At 40.3% G+C, this 25,502-nt stretch overlaps 3 protein-coding genes across 3 annotated transcripts; 2 read left to right on the forward strand and 1 right to left on the reverse strand.

The window, feature by feature from the left end:
• On the reverse strand, window positions 1-933 carry LOC121053963. Its single transcript, XM_040522679.1, has one exon. The coding sequence runs from the start codon at window positions 886-888 to the stop codon at window positions 472-474; it is 417 nt and encodes a 138-aa protein (XP_040378613.1). The 5' UTR covers window positions 889-933; the 3' UTR covers window positions 1-471.
• Window positions 934-12,005: 11,072 nt separating this feature from the next.
• LOC102703570 (phosphatidylinositol 4-phosphate 5-kinase 6-like) lies at window positions 12,006-16,441 on the forward strand. Its single transcript, XM_015834884.2, has 8 exons — window positions 12,006-13,185; window positions 13,856-14,020; window positions 14,122-14,287; window positions 14,379-14,495; window positions 14,569-14,762; window positions 14,849-14,928; window positions 15,002-15,086; window positions 15,652-16,441. The coding sequence occupies exons 1-8, from the start codon at window positions 12,059-12,061 to the stop codon at window positions 15,941-15,943; spliced, it is 2,226 nt and encodes a 741-aa protein (XP_015690370.2). The 5' UTR covers window positions 12,006-12,058; the 3' UTR covers window positions 15,944-16,441.
• Window positions 16,442-20,709: 4,268 nt separating this feature from the next.
• On the forward strand, window positions 20,710-24,708 carry LOC102715465 (phosphatidylinositol 4-phosphate 5-kinase 4-like). The gene is made up of 8 exons (XM_006650032.3): window positions 20,710-21,021; window positions 21,663-21,827; window positions 21,931-22,096; window positions 22,195-22,311; window positions 22,432-22,625; window positions 22,706-22,812; window positions 22,886-22,955; window positions 23,677-24,708. The coding sequence occupies exons 1-8, from the start codon at window positions 20,711-20,713 to the stop codon at window positions 23,975-23,977; spliced, it is 1,431 nt and encodes a 476-aa protein (XP_006650095.2). The 5' UTR covers window position 20,710; the 3' UTR covers window positions 23,978-24,708.
• Window positions 24,709-25,502: the final 794 nt, after the last annotated feature.

Here is a 25,502-nt window from a genome sequence, read left to right on the forward strand (position 1 = left end):
ATTTAAATAATAATCTCTTCGTATTTATAGTCAATATACAGTGCCACGGATTTAAAATGCGAGCTAGTTATTGTGTCAAAGTGTACGTGATACTCTATATTTAAATATTGCTAAAAGGGTAATATATGGGTGCAAGTGGACCGGTCCGCGAATCCGTTTATAGAGTGGTTTACCCACTTAATTTATCTATAATTAGGTTTGTGGATCAATCCAGTTACACCAATTAAAACGTGACAACTTCGCTACACGTAAATATAGTTGGATTGCAAAATTTTAATCTTTTTTACAGTATGCTTGATTAAGTTGCCTGGGACGATTAATTTTTGGATTAACGGTTCCACAAGGAAAAAAAAAACAGTACTGCTGCGACAGCTGCTGGTAGGTCGATCCACAACCGTTAGATCGAGGCCCAAACGACCGCAGGCCGTTGGATGCTGCGACGGATGGACGATCGGGGCGCGCATGCAACGGCTACCTGCCGGAGCACCAGTCGTTGCAGTTGTCGGCCTTGCAGCGCTGGTAGCAGCCGCCCCACTGGAAGAGGTTGTTGATCAGGCACTTCACCCGGCACGTCGCCTCGCAGATCTGGCAGTCGATGCTGCTCGCCAGCTTGCTCCGCCCGCCGCCGCGGTCGCGGTCACGGTCGCCTCTCGCGCGGGTGCCGTTGCTGCCGCCGCCGCCACCGCCGGCCGCGTCTATCGTCGCCGCGGCGGCCTGCTGATCGCCCTCGGGCTCCGGCGCCTGCGCCGCCACCGCCCGCACGGCGACGTCGGGCGCCGCCGCCGGCAGGAGCGCTGCCGGCACCACCAGCAGCAGCAGCACGACGACGCAGACGGATCTGGCGGCCGAAGCCGCGGCAGCCGTCGACGATGATGCCGGCGCCGCCATCGATCGGCCGCTCGGCTATATGTACGGTGCAGTGTACGCGCGGACGCAGGCTGATCGCGCGGCTTGTGCGCGCGCGCGTACGTAATATATACGGGCGGGCCGCGGCGTGGCGCGAAACGATCGAGGATTTGTACGCGCGGGGGCGTTGTGCGCGTGAGCGGGGGCGGAGGCGTTGGTGCACGGTGGTTGGGTCATGCGCGCCATGGTGATTACTACTTGCTTGCCCTTGCAGGAGCAGACGATGCCGAAAAAAAGTAGTTTTGCACAAAAAATTAAAAACTTTCGTGTGATTTTGTTTCTAAAATCACATGAATGCACACGCATGTATATGGGCTAGCTGCGACCGAGTGCTGGGCCGGAGCCGAGGAATCCGAAAAGGAATAAGTCCACATTACATCCCTCAACATGATGCCGAGTCTGTATTTCATCCCTCAAGTCGAATATCAGATATCTGTACCTCTTATATTATAAAAATCGTCTATTAACCTCTGTTTTGCTTACGTGGCTATGGTAGGACCAACTTGTCAGCTTGTCCACCATTTCTATCTCCCGTGCTTGTTCCCTCCAAACCATTTTGCTTACGTGGCTATGTAGATGGATGCAGCGTGGGCTCCAACGATGGGGCTGAGCCCATGAGGCAAGAAATTAGCGTTGGTCCAGCAAGAGCCCATGGAAGGGAGTCTCGTCGATGGGCCGGCCAAGGAAGCCGACGGGATGTCACCATGTATGCGCACAAATGGATCGACGAAGAAAACTGACATATGTCGGCCGTGCCCGTACATGCATGCACGCATACGCGTCTACCCGAGCAGAGTACTTTTCCTTCCGGTTGCTTTATTTGGCGACTTTTGGATCATCATTTATCGTATTTAAATTTTTTTTATGTGGATATGTAAAATTACAAGTTATTTTTATAGAGTATTGAGTAATACATCAAATTAAAAAAAATAAATATTTTATGTAAATAATATTATAAATGGCTAAATCTAGACCTAAAAGTTAACGAGTTAAGATAATAACATTACAAATGTTTAAACATAGGTATAAAATTCAACTAACGTAAGATAATAAACAAGGGAATCAAGGGAGTAAGTACATACCGACATACGTGCGCTTGTTTAAGCTGAGCTAGCTTGCTCTGCACTTGCGTCGAACCTAACTTGATTTTACTCCTACCTAGGAAAAGAAGCGTGAGGCGCAGAATCAAACACGTACATCACGCGTGACACTGCTTCGAAAATGGCTTTTTTAAATACAGCTTAAACACACTTTTAATTTACCGGTGTAAGTGAAAGCCGAATACAATATATCGCCTGTGAAAATGGAGCCCGGTGCATCTCGTACACCTTCTTTAGAAATAATTGTTTTTTGTACGTGGCCTGTTAGATCCACAGGGATCGTCGTCTTTGCTGGCGGCCGGAAAGTAAGCCGCCTCACTCCGCCTAAAAACATTTTCTCGTCTAGCGTGTGTAAAATGTTGTTGAATAGTCTCATTTTAATTGTGGAAGGGCAAAGTATCTAAGATATAAGTGAAGTCGTCCCTTATCTCAATAGCTAGTTTTGGAGGTGGGAGATGTCCTTTACGATCCTACAATTGAATTGGTATCAGAGCCTATATAGTTTAACATCTCTGGCCCCGATGAATACAGTGTGCGAAAACCTAATTGGATTGTAAGATGCACGTAGGACCCGTATAACTGTGATGGACAGTGGGCCAGTGGGGCCCGTATACGGTGAAGAAGGGCTGAGGGACACCAATGTTATGTAAAGATGAAGATTATTGAATAGTTCCACTTTAGTTGTGAAAGGGCTAGCTTTTGAGGTGGAAAGTGTGTACATGCACCTATCTTTTATTTTTTGTTTATATTTATAAGGCAAAATTTAAAATTTTAATCCAAAATTTAGAATTGATTTTGAGGTTTTTTTATCGTAATTTATTTTCTAGCTTAACTTTTATATCACTATGAATGTTTATATAAAATACTTATTTATAGATTATTTTTCGTTTACGCATATATTGTTTATCCCTTTTCTTTAAGAATCCAAAAGAATCCAAAAGATGACCCTTGGGATTACTGGAGTACCGATCGATCCCGTAGGCCGACAGGGGCGACAGGGTGTGTGCATTATGTATATATATTGCATGCATGCATATGCATGCGCACACACGAACGTTACGTTAACGCGTACCTGTACGTGGAAAATTAAACAGCTCAGCTGCCAATACAGATGACATGAATGAGCCATTGAGCCCTAACTAGCTAGCAGGGCTAACCAATAACCATATTGCAGTGGTGCAAGCTCACTACAGTCCGGCCTGCCGCACGGAACGCAGCATGCCATGTTCCGTTGCTTGAATTGCATGAGCGTCGTCGTATCTCCGGAATTGATGAATCAAGGTTTGATTTGCACGTATATATGTATATAATGCTAGTTCAGCGGTTGGCCCGGGTGAATGATGATCGTGGGAACAGTCATACTCTTTCTCTTATTATTTTTTTTATTTAGGCCCTGTTTAGTTTGCGAAAAGAATTTTTTTTTTCGATCGGACGTTTGATCGAATATCAGAATGTGTTTTCAGTCATGAATGAAAAAACGAATTTCATGACTCGCTTGAAAACCACAAGACGAATCTTTTGAGCCTAATTAATCCGTCATTAGTACAGGTGGGTTACGGTAGGACTTATGGCTGATCATGGACTAATTATACTCAAAAGATTCATCTCACGATTTTTCCCCTAACTGTACAACTAGTTTTTTATCTATGTTTAATGCTCCATTTAGGTGTGGCAAAGATTCGATGTGATGTTTTTTGAAAAAATTGGGAACTAGACATGCCCTTAATCCTATTAATTTTTTAATCTACATTTCATTGTGCACTTGTCTTATCCAAAATTTTTACAAATATACAAAATTATAAGTTATGATTAAAGTGTATTTAGTAATAAATCAAATTACAATAAAATAATTAATAATTACATTTTTTAAATAAAAAGAATCTCAAATTGTAAACCTAAAAATTAATGGCGTCAAATAAAGAAAAATGTATATGGTAAATTAATACTACTGTAGAAAGAACGAAGGAGAAATGATGGAGAATAAAGAGTAACAAATTAAGAACCACACTTATATTAAAACCAACAGTTATATCTTAGGTTTACATGCCGTTGGCCTATGTGTATACAGTGAATGCGTGTGAATAGATTTGAATTTTAGTGCCAACCAATATTATATATGCATAGGTAATTAGGATTTCAGCAGGATCTTTGTGACATAAGCGATGTGTATTGTCGTTATCCGTCTCTTTTGAGTGTTTGCAGTGACGTGTGTATCCTATTTTAATTTAGCTCCTTTTTATATTTATCTGATAAAATTTGAATTTTTAATTTTATCTTTAGAGTTGGTTTTGAGGTTTTTATTATAATTTATTTTTCAGCCATATAAAAAATAACTGTAATTATAAATTATTTTTTTATTTATAAATATGTCGTTTGCCTTTTTTCATTCAAAAAATTCAAGCCATAACCCCCTGTGTCTGCAGTATTAGAGTAGGCTTATCCTTTGATTCAGTACGATGCATGCTACAATATCGATCAAGAAAAAGAAAAGCTAAATTGATCTCGTGATTTATTAATAGATAACCAAAACATGTGCCCCTGTTAACAGTGCAGATGCCACCGAACTTGCGGTATACAGCAACCGGATCGATTAACAAACAAGAACGCAGACCGATGTTGCGCTGGAGTTTAGTTACCACCACTGTAAATATTTCGCTCCTAAGAAATTGAGTTTTTTACCATTCTTAAAAAATATCTTAAGGTACCAACAAAAATTTTACTGTAGATTTTTTGTATCTTTAGATACAATGTACCTTAAGGTACCACTTTGTTTACACTAAAAATAATAATATCTTGAGATGCTTTTTAAAGGAAGGTAACAAAAGCTCTAAGAAATAATATAGTGCGTAGAAACTATGCTAGGTTATACTGCTCTGTTCTTAAATATGAAACACACTCTTAAATGTTGGCCTCTCGGTTTTAAAATATAACTATTTCTAGAGCTGGGTAAAAGAATTAAGAAAATAAATAATAATGATTAGATGAGTGTTATGACTGCTTGAGTAAAGAATATAATAGAAAAAGTATATGAAGATTGCTGTGATTGACTGAGATGAGGAGATACGCCGGGAAATGCTTTGTTTGGGACAGATGGTGGGAGGTAGAAATAATTTCATTCCCTACGTGTTCTAAAACGAATGCAATTTGAACGGACGGAGTATAGGGTAAGCACATGCCACATAGAAATATTTTTCATGGACAGTGTACTGTACGTGCTAGATTGACAACAGGGGACATGTCGTTTAATTATTAATCACTTAATTGCTAACACTTTGCGGCAGGACACCGAGAGGAAGGAGAAACCATACACGCATATAAACATGAAATCAAGCTAGCTAGGTGGGCCGGGAAGATGCATGGTATGCAGATATCAAGGCCCAACAGGGTCTCGTAGGAATGGGATGGGCCCACACGGCCAACCAATTGAATGTTTTTTATCTATACATTTTTAATTTAAACTTAACAAAAATGTTTTTAAAAATGAAAAACTAGACCCAACACCCAACTATAGGATGATATATATATAAAAAGCGTCAACTAGTTGCATGATATATCTAACGCGTTGAAAGCTCCTTAGTAGCCATAGTAAGTCGTAGGAGGGCTATCGATTTTGAGCCTGTTTGAGGAGCTTATGTTAGCTGTCACTTCTCACAGAATCTTCAGAAGTCAGAAGCTTTCTTAATTAGCATTTAGATTCTAAGAGTCTAGAGTTATAGATTCTGAAAAACAAACTAGAAATTAGAAGTTGAGAAAACCAACTTTTTCAGATTCTAAGAAGCTGTCTTCTCAACAGTTACCTCTCGAAATCTTAAGCACCCCAAACAAGCTCTCTAACATTTTCCTAGTGAATATTTTATCCACTACCAGAGTTGCCTTCAAAATCACCCCTCCTCTCTCCAGCTCACTAATGAGAATATTTTGCAGACGGTCCTTACTGCACTTAAATCATCACGTAGTTTGACATCAAGGGACATTTACATGCAAACTTGGCTAGCACAGTTGGCCTAGCTACCGTCCACCAGCCACGAAGGGACATTGACCACGTTGAATATACCGCCCAATTAGTGAATCTTCTTATTACTCTATATTATCATATATTATTAGTATATAGTTCACCCACATAGTTTGATTTCTAGGAGGCCACATCATCCTTAAATTACAGTCGTCCGAACAAATCTGGTGAGCTCTAGATTTTCGTCACGTGTCCATAGATTTCATCTCTTCATATACCTATTAAAGTTCACCCCCAATAAGTGCAATTAGTGATATCCATCTAGGTGATGGTTCGACTGCTTTGGACCAACAACTCATTGTTGCTCCCCTGGATGTTTGCAGCCCTCTCCCCTTGCCTCTTTATTGTCCTCGCATGAAACTGTCGTTATCTAATACCTTTTTAATTGATGCGTTTTCTGTAACACTTCTCATTCTCTTTCCCATCCAAACAATGCTCCCTTCTTCCCTACCTGCTGGTGCTTCTTTTTTATTAATGTTCTCATTGTAGCAATATATTGGCATTAGACCATTATCACAGGGAATGATAATAGGTGCAATTTGTTGGCCTATAAAATTTAAGCGACGTGTTTAAAATGATGTGGGCTGAAATTTTATAAACATTTGAGCTAAAAATATATTAGGAATGAATTAGGTTGTGAAAGAATCCATTGGTCTTGGTCCTACCACTCCTAGGCATGATTCTATATGAGTTTGTTAGAAATTAAAAAACAGTTTGATCCAGAGCCAATGCATAATTACCTAATATTCAGAACACAACAAATAAAAAGAACATGTGCAACAATTGCATGACTAACAATTTAATGCATTGTACAATTTATTACGGTTTTACTCTAGATATTCTATGACAAAAATATTTAAAAATATTTAAGTACAATCATCATCTTTTGCTGTTGTACAGCTACATATATAACTCATCGATTTTTACGAATCCCGCCGCGACGCGCGGGTATCAACTAGTATTTTATATACATCGTCCAGTAACTGAGCGTTCAGGTTTAGCTTGAAATTTCTTTCAACATAAATATATTTTTCCTTCATTTTTAATAAAAACATATATAAATACAAAACAACCCATTAGTGTGCCACGTCAGCGTAATCAACGGGCCGGGATGTCCCTGTCTGACAGACCGACACTAGCTAGAACGGAGAATGTAATACGGTGGACAGAATGGACAGCCACAAACAGGCCCCAATCAGAGTTAGACTGCATGCAATTTAGCCCCAGAGATAGGTTAGTATCGGCTGCGTTCCAAAATATAATCATTTTCAAGTTGTTTAGCATAAATTTAAGAAATATTCAAATATATTTTAGTCACTTTTAATGGTCATGGTCATTTTTAATTCTTAAATTAATTAGATTCTCTTTCTACGTATATATGACTGGCTGTGAATTGAATGGAATAATTGAAATCATACGAATCGGTAACAAATGTTTATACTATGATATAAAATTTTTAAGTACTATAAATATTTATATTTTGGAACCAAAGCCACAAAGTTAAGCTACTGCCTTGTGTGATCTTAGCGTGATCTCACTCACATCTTTTCGCTTATATATATATATATGTATATATATATATATATATATATATACACATGTTTTATTATAAGATTTTTTTAAAGTTGTTAATATATCATTTTGCTGTATACCCATTATAAGTAAAACAAGGAGGCTGCTATTGATTGAAATAAAAGATTGTACCAGAAGATAACATCTTCAAAAGAAATTTTATGTTCCAAAAAACGATGGAAAATATGAGAATAATAAGAGAAAAGAACGCAACCCTAGTATATGCATACGGGTTGATTGCTTGATATTTTTTTAAAAAAACAAATGATATATTTAAAAAAATAATTTATAAATAAAACTTTTATATGTGTATTTTCAATAATTAAAAGTCAATGCTGAAAAATAAATTTTGATAAGAAATTAACTCTAAATTTAAATTTAAGTTTAAAAATTCAAATCCTAACGTATAAGCATAATCTTATGATATAATCATAAGCAAACAGCCGGGTATGGATAGGCTAAGCTGCATTGCAATCCATAGACCCCGTCCCAATCAGAATCACTCAGTTGTGTGCTTGTGCTGCTGCCGTACGTGCGTACGGCGAAACGAAACCGATGGGTGTGGTGGCGGTGAGGGGTTCATCGGAACAGGAGACGCCGGTTAACTAGCGTGGGCGTCGGCGAGGCTGGCCGGGCGCGCGGCGGGGCGGTCGGCGGTCGGCGGGCGAGAGCGAGAGCGAGCGTGTTGCCGGCCGGGAGCACCCGCTAGCTAGCTGTCCCTGAGTCGGTACGCACGACACGCCCGCGTACGTACGCGGGCGGGATCACCATCCACCGATGACTGCGTGTGCGGTTGCCGTCCCCTTCTCCTCTTGCGGGGGTTGGCCCAAGCACGGAGTGGGACGCCCGAACCGTCGCGAATTCATTCATGGCCGTGTGTGCCTGTGCTACTACCCACGCACCGATCTCACCACTGAGTGGGAACCACAGTTTAATTTACTCACATGGGGCGTGTAATTAAGAGCAAGTTCAATAGCTCCAAACCATCTATAGTTATTCTAATCGTCAATTCATACTAGCTACAAAACATATGCTACCATGTCCCATATGTCATACACATACTGTGTCTTAGAATCCGTTATGTAGCTGACTACAAATTAGTAGCTCAGTGTTCTTCTCTCTCCACTCTTCCCTCTTTAAAATATGTTTGTCGCTAGCTTATAGCCTGTTATTGTACCATATACAATTTTTTAATCAATTTGTTTGTTTGTTTTTTCTGAGATTATAAAAGGTAAATTGATTTCTCCATGGCAAAATGTAAATTACGTTTGCGGTACGCAGACTTAGGAGCTTTTTGCTATTTAGGTCACGAGATCAGATGGCTTTATCGATATGATCCCAGAACCGTGTGCTTATCTGAAATGATCTTGTATCCATTAACCAGGGTTCACAAAACCTTAATTATCATGATAATCGCACATATAGCATGGTATATACTAACGGTTTTTGACAATACGGTTCATCAAAAACCGTCCCAATTCAAAAAAAATAGTACAATAATCCAAAAAATCACGGTGATAGTTATGTTTTTCCTAAATTTAGTGGTGAAGAAATTTTTTAAAAAAAGAGAGACATGAATCAATTAAAAAATGTCAAAAGGTGAGAAAAAAATTAGAAAAAAAATTAAAGATACAACTGTTCATGAGGCCCAATATGGGCCCAATGTGGAGGAATTTAAAATCATCATGATAATCATAGTAAACTGTGTGATTATCGTGATCGAGACCATTATTATCGTTATGTTTAAAATCACACAATTATCGTGCCCTACCGCGTGACAATCGCTTCAAAACCGTGGTGGTATTGTTCAAAAAATTCAAATTCAAATTCACGTGGTTTTTAAGCGATTATCACCGATAATAGCATTACCGTCGTTTCAGCAGGCTCCACGATAAATGGAATCCTGCCAGTAACACACATTAAAAATGGCCATACATATCTAAATTACATATTTCGTTCCCTATTTCTCTAAAATAACACTTGAAAAGACTAAACTAATCTTAAGTCTCTCAAACATGTGAATGAATGCTCATGCCTCAAGAAAATAGTTTACACAAGAAAACATATTAAACTTTTAAACATATACATAAAAATATATTGCACAGCCATACATATATCCATCATACAAACATCCGTAGATCCATTGAAACCATTGTCATTAAAACATTCGCGTGGCTGTCAAGATAAACTAAGCATACTGCAACATGGTTTAATGATTACGGTTTCAATGGATCTACGAACGCTTGTATGAATGGATATATGTATGGTTGTACAATATCTTTTATGGATATGTTTAAAAGTTTAATATGTTTTTGTAGTGTAAATTATTTATTTTTGAGCCAGGAGCATCCATTCATATGTTTGAGAGAGTTAGAGTAGTTTAGTCCTTTTAAGTATTCTTTTAGTGAAATAGAGAAGAACATATGTAATTCAAACATGTATGGTCATACCGGTGTGTCGCTAGATACGGGGTTATTTTAGAGAAGCCTACGATTATATGCTATTTTAGTGAAGCTATATGGTTTTATGGTCAAAATAATAAATTTCTCTATTCTTAGTCAATGGGTATAATCTTATATACAAACGTAATAAAATACATGTTACGGTTGTTTACCGCTGAGTACGTAAAAATAGCAAATTTTGACACGGACCGACATTACACGGTAAGTAACTGCTAAAATTCAATCTTGGCGTATCCTTTTGGCTTTGGTTTGCACACCTTAAACACGTTGCTCATCAAAACACGTGATATGTATGTTTATTTACTAAAATATACCCACATCTTTTTTGCACGAGTAGGGCAAATTACTGACAAACCTTTAGATTATTTTTGAAAGAATTTGGTGCCACTAAGTAAATCAAACAGTTGTCAAGTGCTCATTCTGTCCTAAACTATAAGCCGTTGTAGGATCCAAATTTTGCACCGCATTATAAACATTTATGTTCTGAATCCTGAATCCTATGACATCAATCATTACAGTGATTTCATAGTCAATTAAATGTTTAGAAAAATAACATAATTGAATGAATAGTTTCTTTACCTAACTATAATCTATGCTAAACGGTCTAACAAGAACAACGGCCAACAAAACAGCCGCCAAAACAAAAGGAACAGTCCAAAACTGCATAGACAGGCGGAGGGAGTGAGGGCTGTCGGGAGGCAGAAGTTTGTCTAACTTTTGATTATTTATCGTATTTAAAAAATTTATAAAAGAATAAAAAATAATCACACACAGTGCCATTAATGTTTTATTATTTAATAACAATAAAAATACTAATTATAATTTTTTTTAAATAAGATGGACATCAAATCTTGCACATAAACCATGCAAAAATATACTCTTTAGGGACGGAGGAAGTGCATTGGATTAATCACTGTTATTTAACCATTTCTAAATAAATAGCATATGTAAAATACTATGTTAACAGTATGACTGTACCAAAGAGGAAAACCGGAAAATGTTGCCTCCCATTGTCAACTGGTAATGAGAGTGAAAATAATTACTTGTTCATATACGCCATGCTAATTTGGTAGAGCCCATGATTTTGCATTATGTTCATCAAGAGTCTATTACATACATGCAAAAAGAGTCATGTGCAGCTCAATAATGCACATAGAATATTCAAACGCTGTACCTTGTGCAGACACATGTACACTTAATGAACAAAGGAAGATTGTGGATGGAATATTTGATTGATTTGGCTTAATGAACGCTTTCCCTCTCCAAGGGCTTTAATTCATTTTCACCTAAATTCCATTAATCTAGCCAGCCTATTCAGACACACACATCAATTTTTATAGGTGCCCATTACGCATGAATCATGAAAAATAATATCCAACCACTAAAATATACTACCTCCATCCCAAAATAAGTTTATTTTTCAGGATTTAAATAAAATGATTTGACTCTTTGTCTTATTTAAAATTTTTTTACGATTAACATTTTTATTATTACTAGATGATAAATATAGATAGTACTTTATGCGTGAGCACATAAATCGAATGGTCAAATAATACGAATGGTCGAAGCATTGGTTACATAAATCGAAAAATGACGTTATTATGAGACGGAGTTAGTATCTGAAATCGATATAAAAAATTATCTAGGTCAAACCAAGTAGATCCAAAAGAACAGAAGTATATTCATCAAAATGGAAAAGTTGAGTTAAAAGAAAAGGAATAGAAAAAACACACCTCTTTGCACGTTGGGCCTCCTCTCCTCGTCCACTCCCTCTCCCAACCCTTCGGACGGACGCTCTGAGGAAAAAAAACAAAAAAAAAAGGAAAGAAATTTTCCTCCCACCCTGGCATCTCCTCTCCACCCACCGGCTCCCTCGACAATGCCGCCGCGGCGCGCGCGGGCGCGCGGCGGCCGCCGTCGCTGCTAGATCCCCGTCGTCCCCGCGCGCGCGCGCGCGAATCGCCTTCGCCTCGCGGTGGACCAGGAGCCCGGGAGGCCGGCGGCCAATGCGCGAGCGCGCCCGGCCTGGGCGCGGGAGAGGACGCGTGTCACCGATGCCGCCGCCGCCGCCGCCCGGCGAGGACGCGGAAACGGTGTCCTCCTGCAGCGGCGCTGATGAGGGAGAGGGGCAGGGGAACGAGCAGCAGCGCGCGGAGCGGGTGCTCCACAATGGGGACCTGTATACGGGGCAGTGGCGCGGCGGCGCGCCCCACGGCGCGGGGAAGTACCTGTGGGCGGACGGGTGCATGTACGAGGGGGAGTGGCGGCGCGGGAAGGCCACGGGGAGGGGGAGGTTCTCGTGGCCGTCGGGCGCCACCTACGAGGGGGAGTTCCTGGACGGGTTCATGCACGGCGCCGGCGCCTACGTGGGCGCCGCCGGGGACACCTACCGCGGCGCCTGGGCCAAGAACCTCGAGCACGGCGCCGGCGAGAAGCGCTACGCCAACGGGGACTGCTACGACGGCGAGTGGCGCGCGGGGCTCCCCGAGGGGTGCGGCCGATACGCCTGGCGCGACGGCACCGAGTACGCCGGCGGCTGGCGCGCGGGGCTCATCCACGGCCGCGGCGCCCTCGTCTGGGCGAACGGCAACCGCTACGACGGCGGGTGGGAGGGCGGCCGCCCCCGCGGGCAGGGCACGTTCCGGTGGGCCGACGGCAGCCTGTACGTCGGGTTCTGGGGACGCGAGGCGACCGGCGGCGCCGTCCAGCAGAAGGGTGTGTACTACCCGTCCCCGGCGGCCGCGGGCGAGTCCCGTGACCCGAGGGAGGTGTTCGCGAGGGAGCTGCCGGAGTGCGTCCGCTCCGGCATGGAAGGGCAGTCGGCGCTCCCGTCGCTGAGGTCGCTGAAATGGCTGGCTCGGTCGATCAGTGGCCGCGGGAGCTCGTCGTCCGGTCGGAGCAATGGCTCCGGCGTGGGCGTGGTGCCCCTCTGGGGCTCCGACGGGGAAGTCAAGTGCGACATTGCCGACGACTGGAGACGCCGGAGCAGCGTGAGGGAGGGGAGGGGACCGCCGCCGCTGCCGCCGCACGTCGACAAGGGGGCGCCGCCGCGGGCGTTGAAGCGGCAGGGGGTAACCATTGCCAAAGGGCACAAGAACTACGAGCTCATGCTCAACCTGCAGCTCGGGATCAGGTGCGTTTCTTTTCTGCGATTACTATCTCTTGATTGCATTAGCAATGTTCCAATTTGTTTCAGGTGAGGAATTTAAAAATATCAATTAGGCAAATCTCCCATAAAACAATCGTGTTGTCATCTCGTTGGTAAACAACAAATGGGCATTTCAACAAACTATTTGGTAAACAACAAATGGGCATTGCCTACAATGCAGAAAGACTTTCAGCCATGTCTTCTAAGACACAAAAATTGTTGGCATGCATCGATATTGTGGACATCTAACAAAGTATATGAGACTGCGTGTAGAGTAATGATTTGAACACAATTTGATGATTTAGCTGAGGGATTTTTGTGAACTATTGCGGCATTTTGTTCATCTTGACACTGCCCCACTAGTTCTTTTATCCTAAACCATAGTATCAACAGTTATTCATGTGAGTATTATCATTGAACTTTCTTCATTACCAATCTTTGTGTCTTCAACAATTCATTTACAAACTGAGATTTTTTGATCTTTTTTTTAAAAAAAAAAACTTGTAAAACTTAGTACTACTCCACTACGTAAAACAAATTTCTAGTTCTTTCTTACCATTTTTAGAAAAGATAATCATTGTGATAGTAAGATTGATATATTTCTTTCGAACAGAAGAAGTAACTTATTATCCCTGAATATGCTTAATGTACACAGGCATGCAGTAGGAAGGCAAGGCCAGGTTATATTAGACCTGAAATCATCAGCTTTTGACCCAAAGGAAAAAGTATGGACAAAATTCCCTCCAGAAGGCTCAAAATACACCCCTCCACACAACTCTTCTGATTTCCGATGGAAGGATTACTGCCCAAAGGTGTTCCGGTTGGTTATCACTCCCACAAGAGAGAGACATGTTATAAATTAGTAACTATTTATCGATTCATCCATGTCAACATGCCCATTTGTTCTGAACCAAATTACAGGACACTGCGCAAGCTGTTTAAGGTTGACCCAGCTGACTACATGTTATCCCTTTGTGGAGATGAGGCTCTCCGTGAACTCTCGTCCCCTGGTAAAAGTGGAAGCTTCTTTTACTTGACAAATGACGATCGCTACATGATAAAGACAATGAAGAAGTCTGAAGTAAAGGTTGTCCACTGCTGTCTTTGTTCAAATGCTATTTGAGCTTTCTATATTTAGGAGTTCTATTCTGAATACATGGACAAACTTTGCCACACAGATACTTCTGAAGATGCTTCCAGCTTACTACAATCATGTTCGGGCATTCGAGGATACCCTAGTGACAAAGTTTTTTGGCCTACATTGTGTGAAGTTGGCTGGAGCAAACCAGAAAAAGGTTAGAAAAGTATATAACTATCCATCTTCATGCTAATATGTTTGCCTGATTGTTTGCTGCTGTACTATACCAGGTTCGTTTTGTCATAATGGGAAATCTTTTCTGCTCTGATCACACCATTCATAGGCGATTTGACCTGAAAGGATCATCTCTTGGCCGTACAACTGACAAACCACTGGCAGAGATTGATGAGTACACAACTCTGAAAGATCTTGATCTTAATTTCATCTTTCGGTTACAAAAACAATGGTTCCAAGAGTTCCAAAGGTGCTAAGTGCAACTCATACATCTTACGTAATTTCTGTATAACCATCTATTCCTTGTGCTAATGAAAATTAAATCTTTTGAAGCAGGCAAGTAGACAAGGACTGCGAGTTTCTTGAGCATGAGAAGATCATGGATTACAGTCTTTTAGTGGGTGTACATTTTAGAGGTAAGAAAGATATGCCTGCTTCTAACAATTGGTTGGCAGTCTTAATACTGACCTATTTACCTGGATTTAAAAGGTGCCGTTGATATTGATGGTGACGAACCTGCAACACCACGCCTTTCAAGATGGGACAGGGATCACTTTCTTTCTGATCCAAACAGGTCAGCGAGATACTAAACTATTCTTTTCTCAGCTATAGCACAGTCCTAGTTATAGTTATTTTCCTCATCCTAAATCATTCAGTTGGTATGTAATACCTCCAGTCCAAAATATAAGCATTTCTGCATGTTTGTCAAAATAAATCTAGACATTATGTCCAGTGTGCAGATTCATGTTGAGAAACGCGTAGAAATGCTTATATGTTAGAACAGAGGTAGTATGTGGTACGAGAATCCAACTCATCGTTAGGTTGATTCATGCTACAGCCGTCTAAATTTGATAATTGATATGCTTTCTACCAGTAATTTCTGCTAATCATTTTTCGATGTACAAGTTCACTATAGTATTCTGTTTGGGAGATTCGTACTCCAGAGCAGAAAGTACTTTTGGTTTATTATCTCACTTTTTATAAATTTTTGGTGAATGGTACATGTGATGGTAATGCTAAGAAATGTAAATCCCACAAGTATCAGACAGATTGTCCAACAGTTCATTGCAGTTGTCCAATTGAAACTGAGTTCTATGTATATTTGGAACATTATTATAACGCAGCAAATCTGACTTCAGGTGGTCGAAGATTAAACTTGGGGCAAACATGCTGTCAAGGGCTGAACTGACAATCAGAAAGAATGAAGGTGATGTCATTGGACAGCCAACTGGGCAGTACTGCGATGTTATATTGTATTTTGGGATAATAGACATACTTCAAGACTACGATATCGGCAAAAAGATTGAGCATGCTTACAAGTCTTTCCAATATGACTCAACATCCATTTCAGCAGTAGACCCAAGACAGTATTCCAAGCGATTCAAAGATTTCATATACAAAGCATTCCAAGAAGACCGAGTAGACAGCTGAAAGTTTATTGAGACCTGATGGAGCCCCAGAAGTGAAGATGCGCTTCGCAAGGCCAAAGATCAAGCTGATCACTGAGCAGCACGGCGTTACACATGCTTCATGCTTGCATATTCGACATTTCGATTCCCTGCACCAATCTGATCAACTGGAATTCAGCTGCTTTTGTAGAAGTTGTCAGGAGTTGCTGGAGCACCTGCAGGCTGTCCACGCCTTCAGGAATCGGTATTGACTTTCCTGTAAATATGAGTAGCTACGTACATACACACGGAGTTCACTAATATTTGCAAGAGTAGATGTAACTTACAGGTTCAAATTATACATAGAAACATGTAATCAGGGGGGGTGCACAAGCCAGTCAGAGGTTGTAAAATGTAAATGCTTTTTTGCCTGAGAAATCCATTCTTTCATGAATTGAAACCTTTGACATATTGGAAGGAAATTCTTCAATCCTTTATTTTGCGAGACATTTAGTGGATGATGTTGTGCCAAAAATCCAAACAGTGAACATCAACCTATTTTTTTTTTCGATCATGGCTCTGAAACAAATTGATTGTGCCCCTCTTAATTCCTCTCTTGATGCTACAAAATGTGATGAACTGATGATGGTGTCTCAGAATGTGAGCTGTAAGAAACATGATCATTTTGTCCCAGCTAATTTTCCGGATGGAATATAATCTGGTGATGATGTATTGACAATGACAATGCCTTTGCTACTTGCTCACTCCCCAAGCTGATGCAATTGTCAGATGACGCCACTGGGCACTGTTTGCAGCTTGGGCATCAACATTTGGTCTGCTTGCAGGTCTGATTCTGATGATGACAATCTGCTTTAAGCCAAAAACACAGTACTAGCACGCAGTGTGTGTACCTGTGGTCGTGAAAGAGACAGATCAAACATCTATGTCTAATAAGATTTCAACTGTAGGTTATAGAATGCAACCCCATAATAATGTTAAGGACTTGTTTAATTCCCAAGAATTTTCTCTCAAAAACATCACATCGAATATTTAGATATCTAAATAGAGCATTAAATATAGATGAAACAAAAAACTAATTGCATAATTATAAGAGAAATCATGAGATAAATCTTTTGAGCCTAATTAATCCATCATTAGCCATAAGTGATACAGTAACCTATATGTGTTAATGACGACTTAATTAGGCTCAAAACATTCGTCTCGCGGTTTACAGGCTAGCCGTGAAATTTGTTTTTTCATTTATGTCCAAAAACCTCGTATAACATTCGGTCAAACTTTTGATGTGATATCCAATTTTTTTTTCACCAGCTAAACACCCCCTAAGTTGTGGGCAGGGTAGGGGTAGGTATTTTGGGTCTTTTAGAAATTTCAGTTATATACCGAAGACCGGAATGCACTTGAAAATAGTTAAGACCGAGCTATCGGGGTTCAGATAGTTTAGTTCGGTCTTCTATCATGACCGAAATAGCTGACAGTTTCAGCATATCAAAAAATGACATAAATCACAATCTTTTTTCTTTTGCAAAATCGCCCTCTTGAAGGACATGTTTTGGTACTAGTATATCACATGATAATAGCAAACGATATATAAGCCACCAAATCAGAAATCACCAAGATGGCATCAAAATAATTCCAACTTAATATTAACGGTCACATGCGATACTTGATCGGCTTGCAGTTTCGGTCCATTCAGTTAGTTCGGTTAATCAAGACTAATGAACAACTTGATTGTATTAAATTTGGTTAATCAGAAGTTCTTAAATTTGGCCAGTCAGAAGTTGAGACCGGTCTCAATTATTTTGGTTTCCTCTTTTAATTTGAGTCTATTTTTCCACACCTAAGCAAGGGAAGTGAGATGAAATGTTTGGTTCAAGAATCTATATCAATTGAGAAAATTCCTTACATAACCACGAGATTTTTCTCAATCTTATCCTCAATTTTGTCCAATCCTCTAGACTTCTACGTGCCTCTAAGTATTCATTTTGATCCCTTCTATACCCACAATGCGAATTAACTGTTAGTTGACCATTATTTTTTCATCCGAATGATTATAGTGCCCCTCTCCAATACTTGATGAATTTGAGAACTTTTTAAAAATTTAAATATTTTCAAACCAAATTTTATGAATTTTGAACAACATTGTTACCAATATTCAAACCAAATAAAAGATAATTTTGGTATTCAATTTCTCAGTGAAAATCTTGTGTGGATTTAATCATTTTTAAAACTGGTTCAAAAATTAAATTTGTTTTTCAAAATTGGCATCAAACAATTTTGTGACATTTGATTTTATTATAAAGTAAAAAAGTCACAATGATACTCGTATTTTTTAAGTAGGTTGCGCATAGGTGTGAGAGAGGCAATATAGTTATTTTAGAAAAAAAATAACGGCCAACTAACATAATAGGGATACATGGGATTAAAGCAAAAACTCATTGACATGCAAGGGACGCACAAAATTCAGAGGCATAAAAAAAATTGAGGGAAAACTCGTGGGCACATAAGAAATTTTCTCTATACCTTTTATATAGTTGGCACCTACTTTTATAAAAGTTCAACATACAAACATGGCACGTTATCACTAGCAACTATTACACCACTGGCACTGAAGTCTAACATATATATAAACATGCTACATTAGCTTTAATTTGTTATATTTTACATATAAACATGCAAGCATGTTAAATCGTAACCCTCACAGTATTTCACAATATTGCACCATATGTATACATTCATTATTTCTACAATATTTACTGTACAATCATCCACATATTCCACACAGCAACCAGAAAAGTGCCATGCATCATCTAGTTTTGACAGAACTTTAGCCTATTTACTATTTAACACTAGGGTTTTTTTAGTCAATTCTATGTGCAAGAATCTACTTGATGGGAGGTGGATGTGCAAGTGCACCTTTACCTGTATGGTTCTACTAGAGTTTTTTCCACCTTCTCATTAGTAAAATGCCCATGCATTGCACTGAAAATAGGCTGTGTGTGGATCAAGCATAAAGCATGCAATCCAACCTTTTTCCACTTAACCAACCATTTGGTCTCTTTTTTTTTATTTTTGGTTTTTTGGGAGATGGTGACTGCATGATGCATGCGATTTGAGGGCAAGGAATGGGCATCCAACTCCCTTTCTAGAGCAAAATGAGTGTCTACAGGTGTCTCTTCTTTTTGTTAAGTAAAATGGTACCTAGCTAGAACCTCTTAAATATTATTGGGGAATAATACATATTTCACTGATAAATGTTGAAGCATTTTATTATTCAACTTGATAAATGGTTTTAGTGGCTTAAGACTTTATTTTCCTATGGTGCATTAGGGGATGAAAAATAGTGACATTACCTTCTAGGACAAGAGGCTACATAAATGTGAGAGTACAGAGAATATTAATGTCTACTGACAGAATATACGATGAACGACTTTTAATACCATACATTGCATAAACTATCAATTCTAATCTATTTAAGATAAGTAGATAACTAAATAGACGGTCAAGTGTGTGTTGTATATATGTTGTTTAGGTATAATATGAAAAGATTATATAGGCAACAATTGTCTAAGCTACTATCGTCCATGCCCATTATAGATAGTATAGTTTTAATTCTATCTATATTTTACCTACAGACACAAAAAAACTTTTAAAGTGTAGGAAACACCCCCATATAATCTAAAATTAGTGATACTACTGAGACATGGACGGGATCCTCAAGTTGATACTCCAATATTTTTCAAACAATGTAAAATCACATAGATCCATTTGGCACTTGCTATAAATTTTGAGCCTCCTATCTGACCTTTGACAAGATAGCCTTTTTCATTCTGTTAAGTAAAGAAAATACCTAGAAACTCTTGAGTAATATTCAAAAGTCAAAATAGTTTGAGAACTCAAAGTTGAAACTTTCCATGGCTCAACTTGATCAATGGTTTTGGTGGCCAAATAAAGCTCAGACCATTGGAAATTGGATTCTGATGCTTCATCCACGTATATGCAAATCTTTTATATATAGTGCAGCAACTCCTTTACGATCATAGTAGTAATATTTTAAACCAAGAGACATATTATCGTATGCAAGCTTATCACTAATTATATTCTTTGGAAAATACACAGCAAGTGAAGCGTTAGAAAATTACAAAGATGCCATTATAATTTTGTGAAATCATAGATATGCCATCTTGGCTCACGTGTCATTGACTCATGTGGGTCCTACATGTCATTGAAATACCAGTGGCATATTTCTAACTTTGCAAAATTATAATGGCACGGTTGCAAATTTCCATTGTAAAACTACATTGACCCATTTGGCATTTGCTATGAATTAGAGGGCCTGTTTGAGGGAGCTTTAGATTCTGAGAAGCAACTGTTGGGTAGCCAGCTTCTGAGAATCTGGAAAAGCTCCTAAACCCAGCTTCTAGATTTTTAGTTTATTTTTCCAAATTTTTAGTTCATTTTTCCAAAATATATAACTACATATTCTCAGAAGTTATGTACCGTTTGAAGTAGCTTCTGGTAAAAACAGCTTTTGGAAAAAAAACTGCTGCTAAAAGAAGGCCAGAGTTTGCTACCCAGCTGGCTCTGGCTGTGCACCATGACCTGTTAGAAAGTTGGTTAGGTGACGTGGGACGGTGGGGAGGCGGCACGTGGCGGGGAGCGGACAGGTCGGCGAGGAGGGGGAGCGAGCGGGCGCGCGAGCTCGGCGTCCGCGCGGAGCAAAACTCCCGGGTGGGAGGAGAGAGAGGGGAGGCAACTTTGAAAAGATCCGGCTTTGCGGGGGTTGCTCTGGATGCATGGGGGCACCACGTGCGGCATTGTGGTGGTGGAGGCGGAGGAGGAGGAGGCGGAGGAGGGGACGAGGAGGCGGAGGCGGAGGCGGGGGCGGAGGAGGTGGTGCGGACGACGAGGGCCCAGGCGCGGCGCCGCAGCGACGGTGAGGGTGGAGGACGCCGGCGAGGGGAGGGGGCTGCCGCCGCCGTCGCCGGCGACGGGGCCTAACGCCGGCGGCGGCCGGTCGCGCGGGCCGCGGCGGCAGGGCGAGACCATCGCCAAGGGCCACAAGAACTATGAGCTCATGCTCAACCTCCAGCTTGGCATCAGGTGGCCCTTTCTTTTTTTCTTTTCGCTCCGCTGCTCCATCCAGAATTTCAGCTTCTCCTCGTTGCGGGGATGCGGCTTGATTGCGCATTTCATCTGATGTAATGCGCTAATGTCATTGCCAAATTGCAATTTACCTTGCGGAGAAATTTGTTTTTTTTTTTGGTTAGGAAGGTGATAAATTAGATCATTCCAGTCCCATGATAAGCAAAAAAATTCCTAACTTTTTCAATGAAGACCCACAAACTACAAATGGTTTTTCTCCGCAAAAAAATTTTCAAATGATATTACATCCCTCTCCTGCTGGGGATGTGGAAAGGCGACGCCTCAAAAGATTCAACATTTTGAATTTTGCGTAGCATGTGCATGTGTTTATTGACTAAAATGGTGGCGGATTGGAAATTGATGACAAGAAGAGGGGAGGGTTTCTTAGGAACTATAAAATCTGTCATGAAGTCATATAGAACAAAAGCATAATAACAGACAGGACCTGCTGTGGGCCAGCAAAAAGCGTACTTGCGTATTTTTTTTCCCTTGAGTAGAGAGAGATATATATTCTTATATACTAGAATAGTGGAATGCATGTATTTGTTACATTTCAAAATGAATTTGTCTATGCTCTAATAATTTCATATGTGAAACAGACATGCAGTAGGAAAGCAAGGCCCGATTACGCTTGATTTGAAGTCATCAGCTTTTGACCCAAAGGAGAAAGTATGGACAAGATTCCCTCCAGAAGGTTCAAAATACACCCCTCCTCACAGTTCTTGCGATTTCAAATGGAAGGATTACTGCCCGCAAGTGTTTCGGTTGGTCATCATTCCAGTGACTTGTTTGTGTGTAATGCTTGCATTTATCTTATACATACTCATCAACAGTTCAACACACAACTTGTCCTGGATTGAATCGCAGGACACTGCGCAAGTTATTCAAGGTTGATGCGGCAGATTATATGTTATCCCTTTGCGGTGACCAGGCTCTCCGGGAGCTCTCGTCCCCTGGTAAGAGTGGAAGCTTCTTTTATCTCACCAGCAATGATCAATACATGATAAAGACTATGAAGAAATCAGAAGTAAAGGTTGGTGCATCATAGTTCTTGCTGTCCAAATGCTTTCTGAACCTAAAAGACGTTTGACACTTCTGTACTGAGTGTATAAATAACTTGCTATCATGTAGATATTTCTCAAGATGCTTCGAGCTTACTACAATCATGTGCGGTCATTTGAGAACACTCTAGTTACCAAGTTTTTCGGCCTTCATTGTGTAAAGTTAGCTGGGGCTAACCAAAAGAAGGTCAGTATTTAGTGTATATCATTTGTTATCATCCTGCAGCTAATTTATTAATCAATAGATTCTTCTTAAGCGTGAATATCTATATGGCATGTTTGCTCATTTATTTTATAATATACCCAGGTTCGTTTTGTCATCATGGGAAACTTGTTCTGTTCTGATTACTCTATTCATAGACGATTTGATCTGAAAGGCTCGTCGCTTGGACGTACAACAGACAAGCCACAAACAGAAATTGATGAGTACACTACCTTGAAAGACCTTGATCTTAACTTTATATTTCGATTACAAAAGCACTGGCACCAAGAGTTCCTAAGGTGAGTGAGGCTAGTGCGAGTGAGTCGTCACCGTATTTTTACTCGTCATGTTAATGTAGAAGTTAAATGTGTTCAAGCAGACAAGTCGACAAGGATTGCGACTTTCTTGAGCAGGAAAATATCATGGATTATAGTCTATTGGTGGGTGTACATTTCAGAGATAAAAGAAATATACTAGCAAGTGAAGGTAAGATGAAAAATAAAACAATTTAAGTTTTTGACATGGTTATTCCATACCTTACGAAGTACATGGATTGCAGGTTCTTTTGATAGTGATAGTAGCAGAGCATCATCGCCTCACCTGTCTAGAGGAGATACCGATCCAAACAGGTAAAATAAGATACCTGATTACTCTTGCCCTTATTGCCAATGCATTTCAGGCATGCACTTGCTATATAATCTTCCACGTTGAGATACACCATGCTTCCTTGATGTTTCCCTTGATCTTCGTGTTATGTTTAATGGGATTCATGTATTGAGAGAAGAGGGGAGATAAAAGGTAGGAAAAGAGGGAATAAACGGCTGTTCGCAATAGGATCCTAGGGAAACTTAGTATACAGCAAGCACCACATACTAACTCGTGCTTGATATATAACTCCCCACTTGCCTAGTTTGCTCCTAGCAACTCCACTGGACTAAAAGCTACGTGAAGGTCAGAACCCAGGCATTTCTCCATTCCCTTCATATTTGATGGCTGAACAGTAATGCAATTTAACAGGAGGTAGAGCTAGATAACCACTCGCATGAAGAGCCGTGGAGGTTTGGTACTGGTTTGCCAATTCATGCAAAATTGGCTGGCTTCAATTTTCTTTGCCAGCGGCACTGCATGACTTGTCCACAGCTGGTTTCAAAAGGGTTGGCATAACCTGTCTCGCACAGCCGTTGATGAATATAGCAGTAGAATATGAAGCTTGTCAATAACAACGAGGCACGCATTTATCACCATTTTACCCCTCATTTTCCTTGCATGTCTGTATGATAAGATATAATTTGGCTGTATTGATATCTTCAAGTTCTAATGGATCATCACTAAGACTCTTTGGGTGGACAGGTTTACAAAGATAAAACTTGGGTCCAATATGCCTACAAGAGCTGAGCTAACAGTACGAAAGAGTGACTGTAACGAAATCCAGATTATCGGAGAGCCTACAGGGGAGTTCTATGATGTTGTATTATATTTTGGGATTATAGACATCCTTCAAGACTATGATATCAGCAAAAAGCTTGAGCATGCATACAAATCTTTTCAGTATGACCCAACATCTATTTCAGCAGTAGATCCAAAACAGTATTCCAGACGCTTTAAAGATTTTGTATACAAAGCGTTCCAAGAAGACAAGGTGGACATCTGAAAACACATTGAGAGTTTGAGACTCCAGAACTACCACGGCTACCGACATAGATGCTGGTCATATTGCAGAGGTTTGATGCCTCCTCTACTTGTATATGATCAAGCAGAAGCCATCAGGGTTATCAAAACCCTGCCTGCAGGCTGCAAGGAATTCAGATGGCTCCCATGTAGAAATAAGGCTCTGATTGGGACAACGGTGCCTTTCAATAATCAGGTTGAACAGTCTTTTCCTTCCCCTCTGAAAAATAGAGACAGCTTCCTATCTACATCTACTTTGTTACATCGGCCAGTCTAGCATAGCACATCAATCCCAAGCTATGCCTAGATAGCTATATACATGCATATAGAATCCACTAATGTTAGTGTAGATGCTGACGAAGATTCATTCTTTTTTGGTGCATTTTTTTTTTTGGCACACTTAAGACTCAACTTACAAAAAGAAGTTTGTACTCTGTAGTGACAAGTTCAGAGATGTAAATGTTTTATATGAGATAACGTGTCGCTATCCTCTTGTTTATGTGTTAAGAGGTCACCCATATTATGTAACCGATATGAACCATCCTAAAGTGAATAACTATAGGAGATTCTTCATTGTTGAAGTCAATGGCACGCTGGAATATCTGAGACTGACACCGGCTTCGTTAACCTTTGAAATTAATGCAATGTGTTGCTCAGGGTATTTTCTTTGCATTGCTGAACCTTGTGTTAAAGACAATATCTTTTTTATGGTAACTAAGCACGTATTGTTGTTCTTGCCTTTCTGTGGTTTTCGGTTTTATATTCACAGTACATGCTTCACTCTGACCCACATGCTTCACTCCTTGCATCTTGTAAAAAGTAAGATTAAAAATCTATAGAATTCCTGCTGGACTCCCTAATTAAGTTCTTTAAAAGAAAAGACAAAAACTGAACTGGTGTCACCAGAAATGTTCCACATGTTTGACATCCTCTTTTGCTGGAGTATCAATCTCGGCGAACCAGTCAGTGATCCGCGTCCGTCGTGGATGTCGTCCTAACTGGAATCGGATCCTCTGCTATGTAATGGTAGATAAAATAGTACCGTGATATTAGAAGAATTTTAGCCGTCTGTTTGAAGATGTAAGGCTCTGGGTCTCTCGGCTACAATGATTTGCTACGCTATAAATCGATAGATAATGAAATTACTATGCGCACGACTCAAACATCTAACTTACGTATGACCTAATTGATCAACGACTACAGTACCACTTACTTAACTACTTTGCCTAATCAATAGTTACATAGGTATAGTGTTTCAGTCGTAACAATTAGAATTAGATCGTACGGACTGATCTATTATTATCTTTTGCTACGGTAACTTGGTACAGTAGTATACAGGAGATCTGCTTCAATACCCTATCATTTTTGTGTTGTGCGTCACCGTGCTACTCTAACGTTGCTTCACGATGTCAGACGATGCGAATCCCGTCCCAACCACCACCAAGCAATTTCCACCGCTCCACCGGCGACCACCGCCGGCGTTGCTCCTCCAGTCCTCGTCGCCGCTG

This window comes from Oryza brachyantha, chromosome 3 (assembly GCF_000231095.2).
Source record: "Oryza brachyantha chromosome 3, ObraRS2, whole genome shotgun sequence".
Taxonomy (NCBI): domain Eukaryota; kingdom Viridiplantae; phylum Streptophyta; class Magnoliopsida; order Poales; family Poaceae; genus Oryza; species Oryza brachyantha.

Excerpts from the sequence above, each read along its gene's own strand:
- LOC121053963 (XM_040522679.1), bottom strand. The coding sequence starts at position 888 with ATGGCGGCGCCGGCATCATCGTCGACGGCTGCCGCGGCTTCGGCCGCC.
- LOC102715465 (XM_006650032.3), top strand. The coding sequence starts at position 20,711 with ATGCATGGGGGCACCACGTGCGGCATTGTGGTGGTGGAGGCGGAGGAG. Across the intron at positions 21,828-21,930 it reads TACTGCCCGCAAGTGTTTCG|GACACTGCGCAAGTTATTCA; the intron begins GTTGGTCATCAT and ends ATTGAATCGCAG. Across the intron at positions 22,097-22,194 it reads TGAAGAAATCAGAAGTAAAG|ATATTTCTCAAGATGCTTCG; the intron begins GTTGGTGCATCA and ends GCTATCATGTAG.
- LOC102703570 (XM_015834884.2), top strand. The coding sequence starts at position 12,059 with ATGCGCGAGCGCGCCCGGCCTGGGCGCGGGAGAGGACGCGTGTCACCG. Across the intron at positions 13,186-13,855 it reads AACCTGCAGCTCGGGATCAG|GCATGCAGTAGGAAGGCAAG; the intron begins GTGCGTTTCTTT and ends TAATGTACACAG. Across the intron at positions 14,021-14,121 it reads TACTGCCCAAAGGTGTTCCG|GACACTGCGCAAGCTGTTTA; the intron begins GTTGGTTATCAC and ends ACCAAATTACAG.